The sequence below is a fragment of the Nymphaea colorata genome, chromosome 10 (genome assembly GCF_008831285.2).
Source record: "Nymphaea colorata isolate Beijing-Zhang1983 chromosome 10, ASM883128v2, whole genome shotgun sequence".
Taxonomy (NCBI): Eukaryota; Viridiplantae; Streptophyta; class Magnoliopsida; order Nymphaeales; family Nymphaeaceae; genus Nymphaea; species Nymphaea colorata.
The window spans coordinates 22,581,507-22,598,205 of NC_045147.1; the positions used below are offsets into that span (position 1 = coordinate 22,581,507).

At 37.2% G+C, this 16,699-nt stretch overlaps 1 protein-coding gene across 2 annotated transcripts; it reads right to left on the reverse strand.

The window, feature by feature from the left end:
- Positions 1–5,014: 5,014 nt before the first annotated feature.
- Positions 5,015–10,229, reverse strand: LOC116262887 (ATP-dependent Clp protease proteolytic subunit 5, chloroplastic). Of its 2 annotated transcripts, none has more exons than XM_031642420.2 (9): positions 9,946–10,229; positions 8,782–8,895; positions 8,591–8,705; positions 8,372–8,464; positions 6,435–6,480; positions 6,263–6,335; positions 5,938–5,972; positions 5,734–5,822; positions 5,015–5,527 (listed from the first exon to the last, which is right to left on the reverse strand). In XM_031642420.2, exons 1-9 carry the CDS (start codon positions 10,047–10,049, stop codon positions 5,324–5,326), a joined length of 873 nt encoding a protein of 290 aa, XP_031498280.1. In that variant the 5' UTR covers positions 10,050–10,229; the 3' UTR covers positions 5,015–5,323. The 2 variants fall into 2 exon arrangements, with proteins under 2 accessions (XP_031498280.1, XP_031498279.1); XM_031642419.2 differs by having other exon boundaries at positions 8,782–8,898; positions 9,946–10,227.
- Positions 10,230–16,699: the final 6,470 nt, after the last annotated feature.

Consider the following 16,699-nt stretch of genomic DNA (forward strand, 5'->3'; position numbering starts at 1 on the left):
GGAACCAACAATCATTGGCCCATGTCTTTTGTTTGTTCTTCTTTCTTTCCACAAAAAAGTGAAAGAAGCTAGGCTTCTGCAATGGCTTCCCTGATATGACCGATCTGTTATAGAAAACAATCAGTAGAATAATGAGTTGATCTGCTTACGTAATTGGATTAATTTAAGAACATGTATATTGGAATGTGTCCTTTGAGTTCTGTGGATTCGTTTCCACGATGGGGAGCTATCGGTTACATGCAGGACCAGCCTGTAATATAATGCAACTTGTCCCCAGTCCATATATATGATATGGACATCTTAATATCTGAAAATCGACTAGGCTTGTAATAATCTAGCCATTCCCTATGGAGCCATATGGATGTGATCATCTAACAGTTGAAATTTGACATATATAAAATCAAGAGCCGTAACATTTTTACCCTACAGTTCAGATGTTTTTAAATAGTTGGGTTTTCATCTTTTATGTTTGTAGTCATAAATATGAGCATTAGCATCATGCACCATCAAGGACTGCGCATTTAACATGATTTTATGATTCACAAATGAACACATTTCAACTTATGATTTTTTTTTTAAATCTTGGCTTTGTGCAGCTATTTTATATATGTATTTTCATGATAATCCCCGTCAATGCTCATATTTCTTAGTACCCATATTTTAGAAACTCTATATAGGTAAGCATATGTCTGTACCAAACTACATTTTTTTTTACCCTATAAAAAAATATTACTTCTAAAGTTCTAATAGCTTTCCTATGAAATAACGACAGTTTTAAAGTTTGGAAGCCGGATATGCAGTATCACAAAGAATTGATATTTATATTTAAATAGCAGGTCTTAATTGATACAGAAAGAAGTGCACGTCCAAATAAGACTATACAAATTTTACTGCAGTGTGGAGCCAGACATATTTGGCTAAGGGGCACTCGCTATATATTTGAAGGGTATTTTATAAGTAAATATATAAAAATTTGACGATCACCAGCATATAAATAAGGGGTTTTTGTTGGACTGTGTGGGCAATTACCCACACATGCCTACATGTGGCTCCGCCCCTTGCGTGTGATGTCAGGCAACATTGGAATGTAGCTGGAAGTGGAGATGAAAGAAAGCATGAAGTCATTTTCAACTTCTCATCTTCATCTCAAGATTTTTTCACTCAAAAGGTGTGGACAGGATAAAGAGGCGTTTGAATTGCCTCTAACAAACAAGAGAGGAGGATCATTGATCAAGTAAGCCTTGTTCGAAAAGATGATCATCAACAAAGAGTTGCCCATTTATCTTTTAAACATATCTGACCTTGAAGACAAGAACAGGTTACATCAAAGATGTATTTTAGTGCACCAACAGATCTGTTGGGGCGATAATCCCAAAATAAACTTCAAGCAGGATCATCATTTTGAACATGTGAAAAGTTAAACACTTTTTAACCGTCTGAAACGTGAATTACATATCTTTTTTGAGATTCAAGGCCAAATGGTACTCCTTAAATGAAAATCTCTCGATCAATTTTACTGCTCTTTAGAGAAAGAAAAAAGAAAAAGCTCCACGGATGCAACTGCTCGTGTTCTAATCGCTTCCACCACAAGCAGTAAGCACCTTTTCCTAATTTTCAAAACTGCTGTTCAAAAGCGTGCTTAAACGCAATTCTACCAACCGTGCTTCAGACTGTTCTGGGAGCTTTCCGCCGAACCAGTTTCACTTTTTTGACTCCTACCGAATGGGGGTTCTCTTTTCCTTATCTCAAAGAGGGATGGGTTGTTTTCATTGAAGAGTCTCACTGTACCATCCGACATACATATGTGTGTGCGTGCTTGCATGCATGTGTGTGTCTCACTGTACCATCCGACATACATATGTGTGTGCGTGCTTGCATGCATGTGTGTGTCTCACTGTACCATTCTACATACATGTGTGTGTGCGTGTTTGCACGCATGTGTGTGTCTCACTGTACCATTCTACATACATGTGTGTGTGAGTGTTTGCATGCATGTGTGTGTCTCACTGTACCATTCTACATGCATGTGTGTGTGCGTGTTTGCATGCATGTGTGTGTCTCACTGTACCATTCTATATACACATGTGTGTGCGTGTTTCCACGCAGAAAGAGACGTGTTTGCATGCACGTGTGTATAGGTAGCTGTGTACACTGTGTTTAACTAGAATAATATTAATTCTCGAGGGGGTTGGCGCGGGGAGAGGGGAAAGGAGGATACCGATATGCATAGTAGGGGCATCACTTTTGGAAAATATTCTTAGAAAAATGAGAGGAAAGGAGGAAGCTTCGGACTTCACTAGAGGAGTGAGATTTCCTCTATTTCCTCTAGCTCACCCAAAAACTAAACAATATTAAGTTAGGTGGCCTATTTTAAATACTGGCAGTGATCACTTGATTCGTCAAATTGAGATCAGGTCGTGAAGCAAGTTGATGTATAAATCAGGTACTGTTAAAGTCATTGATGTACTAATGAGAGTATACTTACAATAGCTTCTAATCATTTGGCGAGGTAATATCTTTTATATATAATGAACGGAAGAAAAAGGAGGCAATTGTGAAGAAGAGGAAAGGACATCCATCATCGATCATTACAAAGAAGCATAATCATGGATCAATATGGTGGTTGAGGCATATTTAAGACCAATGGGGACTCATGTTCCCTCATAATTTGTAAAAGGCTTTATATAAGTACATATATTTACACATTAGTGTCTCTACTATGATAAAATTTTATATATTAGTGCCCCCTCGACAGAACTTCTGCCTTTACCCACTTATAAGTGCATTATCTCCATTTGTGGACAGGATTTACAAGGAAAAACTTACCACAATGCTCATGAAATTAAACGGAAACAGCCGTCCTTCTCTGGTTTTACTTTCGTCACCTTCCTCTACTTCTCATCGCATATGGCAAATCACGCAGTTCGACTTAACCCCTCAAAAAGGACAACCACATGAGTGTCGGATAAATTCCTTTAAATCAAGATTCCTTCTAGACTCTGAAACAGTAAAGCTGAGATGGAGCTTTAAGGGCGCGGTGCAACCGGCAGCAAGACGGCTCACATTCAAGGGGTTCGATATTCGGATCTTGTTGTTGCTCTCACCGGAAAATTCTTTGAACTACAAATGGTGGCCAAGCATGGCAGAGATTACCATTCCAGCTTTCGGATTACAGATTTAATTTTTATCGCTACATCCAAAACGGAAGGAAAAAAAAAACCAGATACTATTTTCTACGTTTTCAAAGATTCCAGAACGCAACTTTTTCTGTGACATCGAATTTTGAAGATATATTTTAGGCCAACATAGGCTCTGAAATAAGCCAGAACATTAAGGGTATGGTCTTAGAGAAAAACCGCTCAATAAACATTGAAAAGAAAAGGAAAAAAAAAAAGCCCAAATGGATACTTGAACCAGACATCAGAAACAACTCAGGGGAGGTTCTAGGATTTTTTCTTTTTTTCCCTTGAGGTGACGGAAGGGTCTCAAAGACCAACACATGAACCGAGTGTATTTTTCAAATTTTCTACAGGGGTCAAAATAAACAAATTTTAAAATGTTCACAGGAAAATTTTATTTTTCAAAATCTTGGGTAGCTGCAATGGATTCAACTCCAACTCACTTGTACACTTGAGCTATCCAAATCCAACAGTTTGCATCACAAATTATATCCTGACCAGGAAGAATTAAAGCACCAATTGTGCAAATCTAGAAATGTTTAACTTTGCAGGTGTTCATTTTCTAGGTGCTTAAAAACCTAGCTTTCGATTTCCAAAAAAAGAAAAAGTTGCGTTCTGGAATCTTTGAAAACGTAGAAAATAGTATCTGGTTTTTTTTTTTCCTTCCGTTTTGGATGTAGAGATAAAAATTAAATCTGTAATCCGAAAGCTGGAATGGTAATCTCTGCCATGCTTGAAGCTGAACATGACCTAACCATTCAGCCACTTTATTTGGCTCCCAGTTACTGTAGTTGTCATACATATGCACCTTCACAGGTACACTTATTTCTCGTACTCATAGTAGCTCAGTTCACTGTAACTGTTCTTCTTTCAGTTGTATATACTAACTCAACTCACTGCACCCATTCGTACTCATTCTTCTTTACCTGTTGTCTGTCAAAGCCGTATGAGGCTAGTTTTTCTACTTGTAGTCGTCATCTCTAAAGTTTAATTATAATCAACAACATAATCAGAATGTAAGACTAGATTTGCATTCATATTTTTCTTCCAACATGCAGAGGCATTCTTCCACTGAAACCAAAGAAACAACTATTGAAGTACCAACACAGTTCCACTGGCCTATGTATCTTCAATGATTGATCAAATGTTCAGCTCGTCTGAAAGCATTAATTCCCCTGCCATATTCCACCAACCAAGCAAGACCCAAATTTAAGAGCATGTTAGTACGGAAACATAGACAATGTATTTTCCACGTCATAAGGGAGGTCAGACACAATTAGCATTCCTATCCAGTATGGGCATTAGAGCATGGGGAAGACTTTTTCTTACTAAGAGAACAGATATTGACTGTCCCGAGAACAGATATGACTTTGTTCCTCTCCCACCGATGTAAACCCCAACGCTGTTCCCACACCCTGCAGCATGCTTCTGCAAGAGCAAAGAGTTGACACATGTGGATTGTTAACCTTCTACTCACCGAAAGGAGTTGGCACACACATGAAATTCAAACCAGCGAAAGGACAGGCCGCCTACCAGCCAGCCAGGTGCACCAGGTCCCTCAGAGGGGATTTTTGCAGACCGGTTACCCAGGCTAATATCGAATGCATAAATCTGTCACATGCATTTTTCCGATTTCACACCCGTGGCTACATGAGAGTACATGATTTCACAGGCGAAATCCATCCAATTACACAACACGGCTGTCGAGACTGGCATCGCAATACTGGTTGAGAAAGCAGACCAGCTGCCACAGCACAAGAAGGCCCCCACTAAACCAGAAACACTGCGGTAAACAACAACGCTCATCCCATATCAACTCAGGTTTGAACCAGTCGTGCCAAATAGTAGGGATACATTCAACAACTCCATCCTCAATCAGATGTCCAATTACATAAAATCTCAAACAAAATTTGAACAAGCCAAAAAAATCCAACTCAAAGAGAGAAACTGAGTTGAATTGTATTCCACAAAGTCGTACCTTTGGAAGTATGTTCCATGCTTTAGAATTAGTCCCAAATGGGAAACTGAGTGGCCAACGTAGAAGAAAACATGGTACACTTGTGGCTCAAGTGTGATCTATTATACAGGAAAAATGAAGACTTATTCATGGTTCTACGGATTCCGAGTGTTTGGGTATATGTAGCTCATGATTCAGAGGATGCTGGCAATGGCTGCAAGGCTTTTAGAGGGTTCATGATGACACCATCGATGAGTCCATACTCTTTAGCTTCTTTTGCGCTCATGAAAAAGTCACGATCGGTATCTTGGTTGATCTTCTCCAAACTTTGACCCGTATGGTAAGAAAGATAACCGTTCAGGTTAGCCTTGTGATGAAGCATCTCGTTTGCCTGTTGAAATTATAGAAAGGAGACCACATCAATACTGCAAAGAAGACCGTAAAGCGTGATAATATGAAAGGCATCTAGGAAAAGGTAGCAATAACAAAAGGATTCAATCCATTTATAAATGTATGAATTGAATGTATATATATATATATATATATATATATATATATAGAGAGAGAGAGAGAGAGGGAGGGAGGGAGAGAGAGAACCTGGATGTCTATATCAGTCTGGCCACCCTGAGCGCCACCAAGGGGCTGATGAATCATTATCCTGGAGTTTGGCAAGCTGTAGCGCTTCCCTTCATTAATGCAAACAGAAGCTTTTCAGGCAATATATACGTGTCTGAACATGAAATAAAGCATGTCCAGTTGACCCAGTGTCACTAAATGGTGATAGTTAAAAACTTAAAATACCTTTGGTGCCCGAGCTGAGGATAAAGGCTCCCATGCTGGTCGTAAAGAGGACAATGTTTTAGAAAGTGGAAAAAGATAATTTGCTGGCATAAAAAATCACTTGTGAAATGACAATGCCATCACTTATGAACTGTATATTTGATAGATCAAGTACAGAAAACGTTAAACCATCTATCCACATGCAAACAGTCCGTAAGTATGATGAACAAAGGGCAATCGAAAATGGATTTTTAACTTAACAAGCAGCCACATGTATAACCATGAATTCATAATAATAGAGAAAACAAAAAGGATAAAATAAAAAAAAAGGAATTAAACAATGTACCTAGCTGCCAGTCCAACACAAACAGTTGACACATCAGGCCTTATATGTCTCATTGTATCAAATATGGCCATACCTATCATAAAGGAAATCACATAAGCATGACTCTTCGTGACAAATTGACATGTTATAATATGAAAAGTAAATCTCATTTAAAATTGAACGATGACATTACCAGCAGTAACTGATCCTCCAGGAGAGTTCACATACATGATAATGTCCTAAACAGATAAGAAATGCATTATTATTAGGTCAGTCATTCAAGCAAGTGATCCAAACATTATTGCTTATCAGCACGGTAGATGGACAGGCAAACAAATACAGAAAAGTGAAATGATGGCAAAAGCCAAAGAACAAACCGGCATCATTCTTTTGAAGAGCTAAGTTGACATTTTGATAGCAGAAATTCAATAATCAAAACTTGAAAACAAATGAGAACTGATCTCATGGAGAGGAAGAAGACATTAGTAGGTCAAACCCTCCTTGGAAATCAAGCAATTACATCTGAATGCTCTTACAGGCACCTGAAGAGACACTCTATAAGCTTGAGTTGCATGTCTTTGCTTGAGGATTAGTTGGACGTGATAAAAGGTTAATTAATTCATTTTCCAGTTCCCACTAAAGCATATACCTTCACACTGTTAAGGCTGTATAGGTTGGGAAGACACATTCTTCATTCAGGGCCAAAGATACTGGACCTACTTTATGGCAGTGTTAAACATGGCAGCCAAAAAACATGAACACTATACACAAGCCAAAGTCTCACCTTGAAAATAGCCCACAATACAAGCATTGGGCTCATCGCCAGAGACCAAATGCATACAACCTAACTACATCAATTGCACCTTTTCCATGTTTTCCGATGCTCAAACCATGAGGATTATTTTCTTTAGTTCAAACTTCAAAACAGGATACCAAATTGGTAGCGACATCAACAGCTGTACTCTTGGGAAGCAATATGTCGCTTTCTTCACTTAGATGTAACTGAACATGGTAAGAGCACCTGCAGTCCAAGCTTTTGAGAAATAGCTTAATTTGAACATAACCTCTCTACAGCCCAAGAGACCTAAGAAGCTAGAAACAGAACTTTTAGAAAATAACCCGCAGTGAGAACAGCTTCCGTTGAGAATCCCTCTCTGCAACATAACAGACGTAAGAAGCTAAGCATGGAAGTTTTGGAAAATGACTGCAGTACTCCTCGGGTTAAACAAGGTTTGCAAGAGTGGGTCTACAATGCTCTGATGGAGGCATAGCTTAAAATTGTTCTGGTCCTTCCAACCAATTAGGTAGCCATAGGGCAATAAATAACTTCATGAACATAGTGACACATAAAGTATCATGAGGCATCCGTTATCGACTTATTCATGACATTGCCTAATAATGCACTCCATATGTTCTTAAATAATGTTCATGTGACATGCATGCTGCATGAACAATTAAATCTCTAAAATCTTTGACACCCGCAAAAGGAGAAGAATCAAATGATGACACTATAAAAGCTAATCATCAAAATATTTTGTATTCATAGACATGTAAAGAAAATGACAAGACCCATAAACCTAGAAAAAGTGTGGGAAACAAGAAATGATAGAATAATAATCAAAGAAATTCAACAGTTAATGCTAGCCCCAACCATTCAAAGCAGATGACACAAACAAGTGCTTTTTAAGCAGCAGGAAAATTCAGGAAGACAAGAAGGGAAATGGTCATGTACATTTAGAGTACATGAAGTTCTGACTTCCCTGACCCTCTTCTTTTTATCTTCAACAATAACTTTCCCACTAATTGATTTTAATTTAACTAGCTACAGAGCAAGCATTATGCAATTAACCAATCTTATGCACATTAATAAAAAAATCAATAAATTGCTTCTTGAACATAATTTAACCTTTCTCTGCCATTATAGCTATTTTATGAGGTCTACCATCCCAAAATGGAAAAGGATGTGATAAAAGAAACAGCAACATGTCAAGCATCTCATAAAGCATTAAATACACAAGAATAATAGGAAACCATGCAGTTCAATTAAAAGTTTTTTTTTTTTAAAAAAAAAGGACTCTCATATGAAGGTCCCAACTAAAAGAAATCTTGTTGTTTGGAAGGGAACTAAACCTTGTTAGGATCAACTGCATCAAGATACAAAAGTTGAGCCACAATAACATTTGCCATATCATCATCCACAGCTCCACCACATCGTATGATCCTCTGATAAAAGGTATAGGAACCTCATATAAAGCCCACAGGACAAACAAATGCATCAAGCAAAAACTGCAGAGAGTGGTCAAAGAAAGAACAAATCATTGCCAGTATACTTCTGTAACGAAGACTTACATGCTGAAAAAGTTGACTGATAACACTTTGGAAACGCTCTTGTACCATTGGAGGAGGCCCTTGACCAGCCTGTGCAGTGGGGAAGTATGGGGATGAAGGAACTTGCAAGTCATCCCTGGAAAGGATGGGCGAATAAGATTATTTTCCATAAAATTTCAAAGGTTTGAGCTAAGGAATGAGTAGGAAACCACCTTATCGACCAAACCCCTTTTCTCGAGATAGGTTCAGGAATCCAATATCCACCTGAATATATTGCTTTCGGAACCTGGAAACTTTTCCTTGAATAGCGAATGGACTGGCATGCACTACTGAACAAAAGAAAAGCATAGCCAATATCATACTCCAGGTTAACAGGGAGCAAAGGAGTAACAGGAACTGCATAATTATTATCAACCTCATGGAAACATCTATAATAAAGACACGCTTAGGTTGAACAAGGATCACTCAGGAGGCAGTCCTTATAATCACCTCTCCCTTGCGGTCCAAAACAAGAAAAATCCAGAACTTCATCTAATGAATGACGTCCACATAGACGTTTCTCTTTACGCCACTGAACCTGGAAGCTCGAATCCATATTCGTTGGTAACTGAACAGAGGCATTCTTAATTTTTTTTTACTAAAACCCAAGTTAAAATTTTCTTATAACAGAAAGCCTTGGATAGCTCAAACCATATCAGAACAACATCCAATATTGACTGTTCCGTGAGCTTTCACAATACCAAAGGCAAAAATTATGTAACAATGAAGAATGGACAATCCCCAAAAAAATTCTCTTGAACATCCTACCCCCTCAAGGAAGGTGTAAGACCTAACTTCCGACCTTAACAGCAGTTTGTACCTGACCAACATAAACAGAAGGAATAAACCGGAAGGAAATCCATGCTATCCCACTCGTCCACGCGATTGTTCCCATTCAAAACCACTCCAAACAAGGAAAAGACGCGATTACCTAGAGCATGAAAACCATAAAGGACCGCAAAAGAAGGCCACCAACTCCAACATATCTCACGTATATTTTTTTCAACAATGGTGACTGCAATGACAAGGAGAATAAGAAAAGTATCTACAGAGTGACAAACACAAACCAATCCAGTCATGTTCATTATCAACCAAAGCCTAACTAATCAAACATCACCAAATCACAAAAACAAGAAAAAGAGAATCAGACAAAGAAACCAGGAACCTACCAACAATAAGAACGCGGGAAAAATAACCTAATTCACCACGACCAACGTCCAAACACGTGCAGAAAATATAAAATTCCAGAGAAGACCAACATGAACAAACACCCAAAACCCAAAAAACCCTAAACCCTGTAAACTGACAGAAGGGAGATAGAGAGAGAAAGAGGTTACTTGACGGAAGAAGGGACGGACGAAGAAAGCGGCAGCGAGGGAGCGACATTCGACTTGAAGGAAATCCCCGTGGTCGCGGCAGCGGCAATGCAAGAGTGAGCCATCTCTCTCCCTCTCCGTCTCAAGAAGACGCTTCACTTTCTTGCACTAGTCCTAATTTTGCCTTGGTACTCGAAGGGGCAGCAACTCTTATCCACCAGACGGCTTTAGATGGGAGAGAAGGTAAGGAGGGAGAGGAACAGAGAACGAGAGAGACGGGAGAAGTGAAGCAGCAAGCAAGCAAGAACAGCCAGTAGTGGGATGATGCTATTGGCTTAGCCCTTGAACGGGTCGGACCTGATCTGGAACTTTTAGATCTGGATTCATCCGCGATTTTGAACTTGCCCCTGGCTGCCATAAGTCAGAATCAACGGATCGAGGCCACTCGGGTAACGAAGTAAGAAACGGATCGGTAGCCAGACTTTAGTTTCAATCAAGAGAGGCCGAATCCAAATCCAGATCCGAACAAGATGACCACTTGGTACAGTTGAACTCAGGTCCGAAGTACGTGTTCTAGTGCTGGATCCAAGAAAATCTGCCTCCCACATTTACCCTTTTTACCATGGTAAAAAAGTTCAAAGTTAACAACCTCAAGTCTTTTCTTGCATTTTTACAACGAAATAAAGAGAGAACATCGATCCAGATGGAAACCTGATCCAAGTTGGAATTTGAGAAGAAAGTTGCTTGTTTTCTGTTACTTGTAAGTGTCAACTGGATCTCTATCAATTCATACTGTGATCCAAATCAAATGGGACATGGACTTACCGAATTTCAACCGAAATCCAGTCAAGTAATTCTACCTTAGGATATCCCCTAGGGGTTGGCATAATGGAAGACCCCAGCTGCCCACTAGCCTCCACTCCGACTCCGTCCATTACGCCAACCCCTTGCCGTCGTTGGTCCGACCAACTATACTGAACCCTTGCCTCCGCTCCTTTTTCCTTGCAAAGTCATTCAATCACTAAAATATTTATGTTAGCTGTTAATATCTCGCTAATATAGTGACAACATTGAAATGCAAGTCGATACAATGATAAGCCCCAATTTTTTGTATGGTCAGCACTAATGGCATTTATTGTCGAGAAAAACGACAAAAAAGTTACGTGGGAATCGGACATACCGAAAGTTGCTCTCAACTTTGATAAGACCAGATATACGTGTGGTTGACGTCGTTTAGCAACTTAATTATCTGAATAGTCATGTTCTACATGCTTCCATAAGAATATATTTGATAGCGACTACAGTTTCCTCTAAGTGCTTAATGTATTAACTCGAAGGACCTAATGATTAGAAACTATGAAACACCAAAAATATATACATTGTTCACAAGATTATAAAGGATTTAGTGATTCTATCTTATTCTATCTTTTTTCTGAGGTTCAGGATTGCATCGAGATTTGAGTATAAGCGAGACACCTAGCAATTGAAGTGCAGCGGGTCAACAATTTATAGTACAGGAAAAATAGCACCGATGAGAATCAAACTGGCGATTGACATGCCAACCTCACCAACTCGTTCAAACATAACTGGTAAAATCATGCTGCTAATTTTTTCGGGTAGTGTAAATGGTGTTCTCCCATAAATTCAGTTTAGATGAATTAACCATCTATGTCATTTATATTTTCCATTTTCTTGATTCCAGCTTTCTCGTGTAATTACCAAAAAAAAAAAAATCCAGACAAGGTTCAACATGTGTATCTATACGAAAGACCACCGCAAGTTCTTGAAATACCGGACAAAAGGGTATCTTTTATTTTGCCTGCTACAAAACGCATTTAATATTAAAGACGTTATAATCTGATTTTCAAAAAAGTTTGAGTTATTTAAACTGATATTTGCCGTTAAATTCATGTTTAAATTGTGTCATGCTTTTTCCATATATCTTCTGGTAAATGATGGAAGAAAGCAAACGTTAATCGGAGAAGCAAAATCTAGCATGAAGTAAAGAGTCAGAAAAATTCGCTGGCTTGTTAGTTTAAAAATACTGATTAAATGAACACATACAAGTTTAAAAATATTCCATTGTGACTGGTGGGCAGTTACCCACACTTGTATATATATAAAGATAAATATTTAATATTATCGTTTAAAAATAAATAACTTTTAAGAGATTGATATAAAAATAAATATTTAATATTATAATTTAAAAATAACTAAATTTTAAAATACTAGTATGAGTAACTGCTCACACCAGTCACAATACCAGTCACAATGTGACTACGCCACTGTTAGCATTAATGGATGGACTCATATGAATTGGTGGATAACTATACCGTAATGTTCAATGTCAACCCATATTTTAAAGGGTTGAAGCAATGCCAGCCTCCAAACGTTCAATCCCTATTACTTGAAGGTAAATACTCCAGATTGGAGTTTTGAAGGTAAAATATTATGTTGGCTTCAAGAGCGGAACCAAGATTTTTTTGTCGTAAAGGTCAAACTATAGTTTCAAAATTTTAATAACGGCCGAAATAAAAATTTTCTAATTTTTCATATACGCAAAACTATTTTTTTTTTAGATTTACATAGAAATATTTAAGTTTTTAAAATCATACTGATTTTAGAAAATGAATCTTAAGAAAATATGATTTTCATAAGGAATTGAATATCTTAATCCCCATGTTATTTAAAAAAAAAAAGTTTTTTGAGGGCTATTCGGGTACCCATCGTATGATGGGTCAAGCTTCTATTCGACTTAGGATACAACACAATAAGAAAAAGCTAGCCAGGTCAGACCATCTTGAGCCCTTCTCTTTGTATTTTATCTTCATAAACAAAATGCAGCAGCTTTTTTTTTTTTTTTTTTTTCAGAGAACATAAACTATTGATGAACCAATGATAACTTTTAAGAAATTAAAAAAGAAAACGCGAAAATTTTGGAGCAAGGATAGACATCAAATAGAAGAACTTTTTTGAGAATATGGATTGAGCCGAACTTACCTACAAAGGTTTTCTGTCTACTTGAGCCCAACTTTGTTGAGCATCGCGTAAACGTATCGCCATAATTTTAGTGTGACAGTTAAGTACACAAACTAATTTTAAAAATAAAAAACGATTAAAGACCATCGTTTTTTCAAAATTATTTTTTATAAAATAACAGAGGAGAAAATCCATAAGTTATTATGTATATATATATATATATTAAAAAAATAAATCATACATTAATTAAAAAAAAAACTTTGCTTAAAAATAATGAAAAGCTGTAACATGTTTCTCTTGTTGAACCCGAATCCTACTATCAACAACCGAGAAGGTATTGCGTTAAGATTTCAATAACCAACACAGGATTCTGAAATAGTAAAAACTTAAATTCAAAATGAACAGGGGCAGTCAATTTCCACTAAGAAAATAAAAAATTAAACGGCACGACCCTCGCGGGAGAAGGGACTTTGTTTGTCAATCGTCTCTTTTGAAAGAGAGAATCTTTCTAACAGTATCATCATTACCGTTTCATACACATTTCTTTCTCGCCATCCAAGAAAAAAGTGGTCGGCATTTTTTTTTTTTTTTTTTTTTGCTTTTCCTGCCATGCATGCACCTTTTCCGGTTAAAAGAAAAAGTAAATTTCATTTGGATGCTTTTTCCAGGATTTTCAAATTGTCAAACCATATTTTCACATGGAACACCCGTTTCTTTTGAAATAGTAAAAAAACGACCTCTCGTTTTAATATTGTGGAGCCAGTTTGTTAATCTCCATCTATATCCACCTAGTCTTTGCTCAAAAAAAGTTTGAAAGCCCCTACTTATACCAAAAAATTCAACAACAATATAGGTAAGCAAGGTTATCCCTCAAAGTATCAAAGTGTCACTCTTATCATGTTTCAGCTTGCACGTCAGTGATTCTCCATTTGAATACAAATGGTTGGTGTGAAGCAGGAACCAACCGCCTACTGGCCCCCAACCCAATCTTTGCGCCATCATCCAAAGATCTTGAATGAAGAACAAGCATAAGTACGTAAAGAAAAACTTGTTTTTTCGGTTGCCCACCAACCAATGGTGGAGACAAAAAATTTAGGTCAAAGAGGTGCTACTTCAACCGATTTTAGATTTTTGTATCACGATATACACAGAAAGGGCAAGTCGATGAGCTCACATGTGTCTCCGCCATCAACAATTTTAAAGAAGAATTAGACGAAATTTTAAAATGTGAAAACTTTTTTTCCTGAGTGGTAACTAAGCAAAGCGGCAACTAAGTGATAGTTATTTTAATTTTTTAAAACGTTAAGCACCTCTATGTGAATAAGATAAACACCAGGCGGGTTTTGTCAAACCCGGTGACTTTTCACCAATGATTTAATTAGCACTATATGATATCCGGCCCGACAATAACACTTAGTATTATTTGTTTTAAGAGTGTGGTTAATATTATATTATATGATCATTTTTTCCTTGATGTTTCATGACATTTTATGGTTTAACAAAAGAGAACCATGGTTTTATCTTTTCCTGATTACCAGGTTTTTAAAAACAGCTTTCAACAATCATTTATCATAAAGATTTTTTTTTTAAAACATCATTTAAAGACTGTGTTCTCTTTTTCACATCTTTTTCATCCGATGGTAACCATGGTTTGGCCGGATCTAACATGCCTTACTAGGATGGGTTTTGAACTTGGTCCGGATCCAATATCGATGTCAACTACCCGAATAATGAACGGCTTCATGCTCACTAAAATGGAGACCAATTGAGCACAACATGAAGTTTGAGTGTATCGGTCCATCTGCTATTTCGGGTCCTGGAAGTCACACCACATGCATGTTACTCCTCGATATTAATAAAAGCAAAAGTTTGGATTTCTTTTTTTCCCGATATCGATAGATTGACAAAAGATCCAACCACTGCGGGTTGGCCTTTTTAGAGGTACTTGTTAAATTTTCAAGGAGCTGTTTGATGATCTTAAATTGCACGGACGCAAGTCTTGTGGAATTGAAATAATTGTGTTTGATATAAGATTAAGGTATGGTTAGGTGAAATATATCCGGGATTTGGTATAATAAGGATTTGCATAAAACAAGATTTTGTAAAAGCTTGGTTTTGGGTGACAAGACCATGATCAAGTTCTTATGTGAAAAGACAAGAGTTTTTGGCTTAGAAATCACTTTTTACTCACTAGCTCGTCTGGTATAACTGTATTGTCTTTTTAGCAAAGCTAAAGATTTGCATGAAAAGCGCTTGTGACCGTAGACTTTACCCATAACGAATCCGGATCCGGATCTGTCATTCATCCAACACTGGCCCGGATCTTTGACATACTAACAGTTCCTCACGGGTGTGTGGTCAAACTGTCCTTTGACATGCACTATATGGATTTTGGTGCATATTATTTAATTATTGTTATTTTGGGGCTTCCCCACCATGTGGATTCCAACCAAGACGCGCAATAAAAGGGCAAAAGAGAACGTGTGAGAAAATTAAATAGGGGGGCAAAAATGCTGTCACATTTAGTTTGTTAATTATAAATAATTAAATTTTCAAATTATTTTTTAAGTGGATGTAGCTATCATTTATTGAAAGTCATCTAACATTTTTTATTATGGACGGTTGAAGGACAAATAATAAAAAATAATGAATATTTTTATCATTTATTATTAGTTCACATATATATATGTGTTTATTTTTTTTCTGGATTGAAGCATAGTGAGTTGGGTGGCTCTATAAGTCAAATTTTCCTTTTTTTTTTATTAATTTACATGTGTAAATGGATCTTAAATATTTGGTTTTCCCATTTGGTTAGTTGGTCGATTCTCGAGGACCCCACAATAAATGCTTCCAAAAAGTAGGCATATGGATTCTAAGTGGGCTGAGCTGGACCTGTTTTTAGTTTCACCTAATATATCACATTCGACCTTACCTTACTAGTTATTGACATATTAGTTCCTTCCTTATAAGTATTTACAAATGAAGTGAATAAATATAATTAAAATACAAATTTTAATAAACGAAGTGAATAAATAACTTTTCCATAATAGCCTAAATAAAGTGAAATATAAACCTTTAAGCTTCAAATCAGATAGCTTCTCATGTTGGGTATATAGATAGAGTAAGTTAAAAATCATCATGACAGTAACAAAAAATATAAACTTGTATTGAAAAACCGCATAAAATTTGCATGCGCTTCCATCTCCACGTCGAAACTTGAAAGATATGAATTGATTAAGAGTAAAAGAGTCGTACATTTGAAAGATCCAACCTTATGATAGTGTATCCGTTAATATGTTAAAAACTTGGGACATATATTTGGAAGTTACGACTTGAATAAACCACCCAACACCCAACAGGGTCGTTTCTCTGCTACTGTCCATTTTTATGAAAGTGAATGTAGTGCCATTATTTTGTCCATCGAGTTCGGCTTCTTCCCCTGCAGTTCAGTGCTGCATTTATGGTTCATTGTCTTGTTTCGGCCATGCAGATATAGCATTAATGAGAATTGCTTGATTTATGTGTCTGTTGAAACGATTGAATCATGCAAACTTCTTTTCGTTGTTGTTTTTTTTTTTTGGGTACAGGACTGCTCTCAGATCATCGGCACATATAAAGTGTTCCGCCAGGTTTTGAACTCTTCGTTTTATCCGATCTTGAAGGACCCATGTCTAGTTTCTAACCACGTGGATTGATTGGTTGCTTGAACTTATTTCATCTGTTTACAGTTGATCTGTTTCAATGGGGATGGAGTTCCTTTGTCGTGTTATGAGCATTTGGTTTGGCGTCAAGCTTC